This window comes from Arachis stenosperma, chromosome 3 (assembly GCF_014773155.1).
Source record: "Arachis stenosperma cultivar V10309 chromosome 3, arast.V10309.gnm1.PFL2, whole genome shotgun sequence".
Classification (NCBI taxonomy): domain Eukaryota; kingdom Viridiplantae; phylum Streptophyta; class Magnoliopsida; order Fabales; family Fabaceae; genus Arachis; species Arachis stenosperma.
The window spans coordinates 30,193,842-30,200,861 of record NC_080379.1 but is presented as its reverse complement, the minus strand read 5'-3'; the positions used below and the strand labels follow the sequence as shown (position 1 = coordinate 30,200,861).

The window sequence follows — 7,020 nt, the reverse complement described above, 5'->3', positions numbered from 1 at the left end:
AGTGTATTAATATATTATAAATATATTACAAAAAATAGCATATTGCGTATTAATATTTCATCTACAAAATTTATCCACTTTTACATCAAATAATCTTATTTTTAACAAAAACACTAATATATTTTTATATTAAAAAAGTTAGCCAAGAAATAGCATACACATGAGAAGAAGAGTCAAGGTAGAATAGTAGTAGCCAGCATCCAGAATCATACTCATAGTCATATTACCTACTTTTACACCCTGAAGGACGGCTCTTTTACGCGTCTCGTCCGACTACCCTCTTGCTCTTAACTCTTAAGAAACTTCTGTAGACTTTAATGAGCATTCATTCTCAATATTCTTTACCATTTCTACACCTTTTCTCTTTCCCTTAAAAAAAATATAAAAAAAGGGGGGGAAAGGAAAACACGACATTTTCACCGTCAACGTTTCACGGTCAACAATTTTTTGGTCTTTTGAGCTGCTTCTCTTTTGGATCCTGTCATAAAACTCCTTCTTGAATCTCTCAAAAGTTTGAGTTGGTATTAGCAACGAACACTTGCTTGCAACGGTTTTGTTGGGATTGTTTTGATTCTGCTACAGTTTCGCATTGTAGACGCTTTTGCCTCCGTTTCATTTATTTATTTCTGGTGAGGTTTTGATTGAAGTTCTGAATCAAAATAAGTTGAAAATTTTTGGAGAGGCAAATTCCGATTTAAAAAAAAAAAAAAAGAAGACGACAAGATTGGGATTTTGCTTATTTTTCGTTGTGCTTGATCTAGGAACTCTTGTTTTGGTCCAAGACCCTTGGTGGTGCTGGTAATTTGGGGGGTGAAGAGTTGAACTGCGTTGGCAGTGGCTAGTGAAAAATTATTGTTATTTTTTGTAATTATTATTTTTGGGCTATTTATGGTTGAAGAAGGTGCAGTAGTGTTGTGCCCTTGATGAAATGAGAAGCATATCAAGCGCTTTGAATGGGAAGTCAGAGATATATGGTTGCCGCCGCAGCGACAGTTAGCTTTTGTGTACTTTTGGTTCTTCTTGTTGTAGGAACAGTTAACTTCATAGATAAGAAGGGAACACAAGGTGTTATTAGACAATTGCTTGATCCAGCATCTGAATTGCTAGATGACAACACGGTGAGATTTTATTTTTGGTTTTAACATATATATTTTAGAATTTTGAAGCGGACACAGCATATTTCCGAAATTTTGAGGTTTTAAGTGGTTCATGTGTTTCTTACCTTGATTGTATTAAGCCTGTCTATTTTGTTAGTTTGACAATTCGAATTATGATGTTAGCTGTTAAGAGTTGACATCAATTTGGGGCGGCATGACTCTGCTGCTTTGTCCTAAGTGAATTGCCAATGATAGTCTCTGATTAACCTGATCACGGTTTCATTCTCATATAGGCAGCTACAATCTATGCCTAAATCTGTGATTGCTTTCCAAAGCGGGAAGTTACATTTTGAGTGGATTTTGGGGGCTAGAGCCGCTAGAAACTGCACCAAACTCTGCTTACTCTTTTTGCGGACTATAATATCAATCCCAAAATCATTAATCAGTAATATCTATCAAGTAGACGCCATCTAGTACCTTTCCTGTTCACCGAGTTAAATATAAGTTCACACTTTTAATCCGAAACTAAGCAGCTTGGTAACTAGTAAAGATTGTACTGTTAGATCTTTATATTCTGCATAACTCTTTCCTGTGTGGCCATGTGTGGGAAAGTGTTCAAGAACAGAAAAGAGGACTAGAGTTTTCATTTCTCACTATTTCGCTTGTATTCCTAGCTATTAGTTGTAGAGTCTAGTCTTCCTAGTCTCTTGAGGAGCACCAGAGGTCATACATTTTCAATGTTTAACTTTGTGATACAATTGATTGACTATTTTAACTTTCTAAATTCTCATGTAAAATGTTTTGTTAAGGTCACGCATCAGTAAATGAACGCATCAGTAATATGTGTTCAACTTCAATTGTTGCTATTTGCTAAGATGATAAACTCAAACTTGTTATGTTTAATTACTGCAGGCAAAGGTACTATTGACCAAAAATGTAATTCATTTAAATAAAGAGGCAGAAGATCTCCATTTATGCGTTCGACAAGAATTGCCTGTTAACTTCAATACAATTGGTTCAGACATTCGACCATTAACACAAGCAGACATAAAAAATTTGATTAAGCTTTGCCATTATCAGTTCAAGGAAAAGTGCGTCTATTGTTTGAGAAAAAATAATCTTCCATTACTGCCATCGAGGGAAGATGATGATGATTCCAAGATTTGGCATGCTGCATATAGGGCACTGCATTTTTCTGGATCTAGTGCTTCCAGACAAAACTTGGGTCGAGTTTTGCTTCAGCAGATATCAGAAGCACCTAGTCCAGGACCAGCTGTTGGATCACCAACACCGAGTCTTGCACCAACCCCTGGACCCAGTTTAGCACCCTCATCCGGACCTAGTCCAGCACCATCCCCTGGACCTGGTCTGGCCCCATCGTCTGCTCCGGTACCTGTTGATTCTAGACCTCTGCATCCTCCTTTGTCACCATTTTTTCCTAAACTGACACCACCAACAACATCAAATGCAGATGTTTCTGCTCCTCCGTCATCGGACACTAATAAAACCGAAGATAAGCATAGTAATAAGAAAACAGTTGTTATTGCTGTAGTTATAACTGCACTGGTGACATTGATAGGAGCAGCACTGCTCTTTATGTTCTGTGGTCGGTTTTCGAAGATTGGCCAAGGTAGAAAAAATGATGAGAGGCCACTTCTCAGCTTGAGCATGAGTGACTACTCTGTTGGTGTGTATCATATTCTTACTACCATTCATTTATTTATTTTTAAAGAATTGTACTAATCTTGGCGAAGTTGATTTTTTATCTCACAGGTCCTTCCAGTTATGGATTTGGAAATTCAATGAAAGGGGAGAAACTTGGGTTCCAATCATCAAGTAATAATTTGGTTGACAACAAGAAGCCCCAGGTTCTAGAAAGTCAATCAATAGGAGCTTTTAGTGCTGCTTCGGGATCACCATTTGAAGTAAAAACTCATTCCCAATGGACAGGAACCATGCCTTCTGGAATGCCTCCTTTAAAACCTCCACCTGGCAGGCTGAATCCTCTCCCCCCTGAGCCTCCTTCGTTTAGGCCTTCTGGTAATGCTGCCCCTGCCCCTGCCGCTGCCCCTGCCCCTGCCCTGGCTACTCATGGACCACAACAGGTTGGTGTTGGTGGTGCTCCACGTCCTGGACCTCCACCACCACCACACCCAGCACCAGTTGGTGCCCAACATTCTCCTCCCTTCCCACCACCCCCAGCATTGGCTGCTGCCAGAGCTCATCCTCCACCACCACCTCCTGCACCAGTTGGGGCCAGACCTAGTCCTCCACCACCACTTCCCCCTACATCAACAGGTGCGAAACCTAGTCCTCCTCCACCTCCCCCAGCTCCAGCTGGTGCCAAACCTGGTCCTCGCCCTCCGCCACCTCCTAAGGGTGGTATACCTCCTCCTCGCCCACCTCCAATCGGGGCTAGCAAACCAAAAGCTACGGAGAACGTTGAAGCTGGCGCAAGTGAAGCTGATGCTCCTAAAGCCAAGCTAAAGCCATTTTTCTGGGATAAGGTTCAAGCTAACTCTGATCAATCAATGGTTTGGAATCAAATCAAGTCTGGATCATTCCAGTAAGAAATTAATCCAAAGGCTTTTTTGTTGGACAAAGATAGTAATTTATCACTAGCTGGTAATATTTCTGATGAAAAAAATTGCAGGTTTAATGAGGAGATGATAGAAACACTTTTTGGTTATAACGCTGTGGATAAAAAAAATGGTCAACGAGGGAAAGAGTCTTCTGCCCAAGACCCTTCACCTCAGTATATCCAGATCATTGACAAAAAGAAAGCACAGAATTTATTAATTCTGTTGCGAGCATTGAACATGACAATGGAAGAAGTATGTGATGCACTTTACGAAGGTGATTTTCTTGGTCCTTCAAATTTTTTGTAAGAAACTGTTGATAATTGTGATAGTAATATTAGATTTTGTAGGGAACACAAGTTACACAAAAATTTGCATGGTCACACTGCTGCCCTAAAACATTATAGACAACCAGTATCATGTTGATTATTTGAATCTAGCACCATTTTTCTGCACTTGGGGAGCATAGATTGTGGTAGTGCTGTTGTTACGTTTGATTATTGTTCTGAAATTATTTGATTTATGCTATCATGGTTGAGTATAGAGGAGTATGGAGGAGCATAGATCGTGGTAGTCTTTGTTAGTGTACAGACAACTGTTTTCTGAACAAGTGAATTGATCACTTTTTGAAGCTTGCTTGGTAAATCATGATGAAATCTGTTTATCATATAGAAATGTTCACTTGTCTTTGGTTCCACTTGTATAATAGCTTTGAAATTTGTCTTTGGTTTGTTAAGGAAATGAGCTACCTGCTGAGTTCCTCCAAACCTTGCTGAAGATGGCACCGACGACTGATGAACAACTTAAGCTTAGACTTTTTACTGGTGAGCTATCTCAACTTGGCCCTGCTGATCAGTTCTTGAAAGCGATGGTTGACATTCCATTTGCTTTTAAGCGAATGGAAGCACTTCTTTTCATGAGTACACTTAAAGAGGAGCTCAATTCTACTATCGAGTCTTTTGCAGTTCTAGAGGTACAATATCTAAATCATGATCATGGCATTAAAATTTTGTAGTTTTGAAGTGTTTGATTATCCCAAATAAGATGATAAATTGATTTGAGAGGGAATATCACCCCAATAAACATGATATATTGTTATATTGTAGAACACTATGGTGCTGTTTAGTTCATGTAGCAAACTCCACCTAGTGAGACAAGGGTTAGTTGTTAAGGTGGTTGTGTTGTATCATCAAGATATATCATTATGTCAATCTTAGACTGGCAAAAGTAACAATGTAAACTTTGAGTAGCTGGGTATAGTGAGTCCTTAAACTGACTCATTTATGTCCTACATATTTTATTTCTATAATCCAATTGTTGAATTATTAGTTAATATGCTGATTATTTTTCTTTCAGCGGTTGGACCTATAATTTGTGGGCATTAATTAGTTCATAGTTTCACATTTTCAAGTACATTTTTCTCCCCTTCATGTGAAATACTCATGCAGTACAAAATAAAGTCTGATAACTTCATACGCAATTTTGATCATTTCTTGAGTATGTTTACAGTTACTAATCCCATAAAGAATATGCATCCTTTAAAATGTGGTATCTAGGAGATATAAACTTTTAGTGTTCTGTTTAACTATATCAAGTTAGAAGTTAGGAGTTAGATTTATGCTGTGTGTGAATTATACAGAGACATAAACAAGAGTGTGTTCTGCAATTGCCACGCACTCACTAACTCGGCTGTTTCTCAAATTGATGCCCTCACATCTGGTTCTTTTGTGTGACCTTCCTTTCTTGTCCTGAAATCTGATTCTTCTTGCACCTTCATCTGATATGTCAGGTTGCTTGTAAGGAACTAAGAAACAGCCGGCTGTTCCTCAAGCTTCTTGAAGCTGTTCTCAAAACTGGCAACCGTATGAATGATGGAACATTCCGTGGTGGTGCACAAGCATTTAAGCTTGATACACTCCTGAAACTATCTGATGTAAAAGGAACAGATGGCAAGACCACACTCTTACACTTTGTTGTTCAGGAGATTATCCGTTCTGAAGGCATAAAAGCTGCCAGGCTGGCAAATGTGAGTGATCTTAAAGATAGCTCTAGTGAAACCGAAGATCGCTACCGTGACATTGGCCTTCAGGTGGTTTCGCACTTGAGTAGCGAACTTGAGAATGTCAAGAGAGCAGCAATTCTAGATGCCGACACCTTAACTGGAACTACTGCCAAACTTGGCCATGGTCTCATGAAAACCAAAGATTTGTTAAACAAAGATCTGAAGAATGTGGAGGAAGATAGAGGGTTTAGTGACACAATTAGACGTTTCGTGCAGAATGCTGAGACTGATGTCGTGAGACTTCTGGAAGAAGAGAAGAGAGTCATGGCTCTGGTAAAGAGCACTGGTGATTACTTTCATGGGAAGGCCGGCAAGGACGAAGGCTTACGGTTGTTTGTAATAGTAAGAGACTTCTTAATAATGGTGGACAAGGCATGCAAGCAGGTGAGAGATGCACAGAAGAAGCCTGCAAAATCTCAAAAACAAGAGACATCTCAAGGATCATCTTCCTCGGAGACTCGTCCGCCACCTTCTGATTTTCGTCAGCGGCTCTTTCCAGCAATTGCTGAAAGGAGGATAGGTGACAGTAGTTCGGACGAAGAGAGTCCATAGATTCAAGTTGGAAGCGGTACTGAAACTATATTCCTTACTAACATGTCCTTAGATAGCATAGCATAATTAAGATTTGAACTTAGAGCCGTGGATTTTTTTTACTTAAATTTGCAGATGGATGATTGAATGTGTTTCTTCATTGATCGTGGAAGTGGCTTGGTACTAACAATCCTCGAACGAATATTTCTGTACAGACTTGTCTGGAGGCTGGAGCTTTGACGAAGCAATGTTGTTATAAGAAATATCTTTTGTACTATCTTTATTGTTGTATCCCATTTAGAATTTGATTACTACTTTGAGTCATTTCTAGAGCAGCAGTTGTAAAATATTGATTTTAACATTCTTTCCCCCTCAATATTCTTTATTCAATTTACTTTATGTTGATGTATATTTATGTCGTGAAAGAGTTTAATGTGTAGCACTTTACATTCTTTTTTCTGCCTTGAGAAATAATTTCTAACCATCTAGGAAAAAGGTTTCATCTTTATTAGTCATAGAGTGAAGTTTAGGCTTAATTTAACATGAGCCAGTTAAAGTATAATATGGATTTCTAACCCTCCGAAAGTGTAATATGTATATTATATTACATGCACTTTATAGACTAAATTTTTATAATGGTTTTTGAGATTTATAGTTTTTATCATTTTAATTTTTCAGATTCAAAATTTACTATTTTGGTTTCTGAAATTCAGCTACAGGTATTATATGGTCCTTTGAACTTGAATGGAAT

The 7,020-nt window shown here is 38.5% G+C and overlaps 1 protein-coding gene across 1 annotated transcript; it reads left to right on the top strand.

Annotated features, from left to right (window-relative positions):
• Nucleotides 1–220: 220 nt before the first annotated feature.
• Nucleotides 221–6,668, top strand: LOC130967514 (formin-like protein 5). The gene is made up of 8 exons (XM_057892406.1): nt 221–629; nt 762–1,118; nt 2,010–2,784; nt 2,871–3,663; nt 3,751–3,953; nt 4,414–4,649; nt 5,466–6,306; nt 6,405–6,668. The coding sequence occupies exons 2-7, from the start codon at nt 954–956 to the stop codon at nt 6,288–6,290; spliced, it is 2,997 nt and encodes a 998-aa protein (XP_057748389.1). The 5' UTR covers nt 221–629; nt 762–953; the 3' UTR covers nt 6,291–6,306; nt 6,405–6,668.
• Nucleotides 6,669–7,020: the final 352 nt, after the last annotated feature.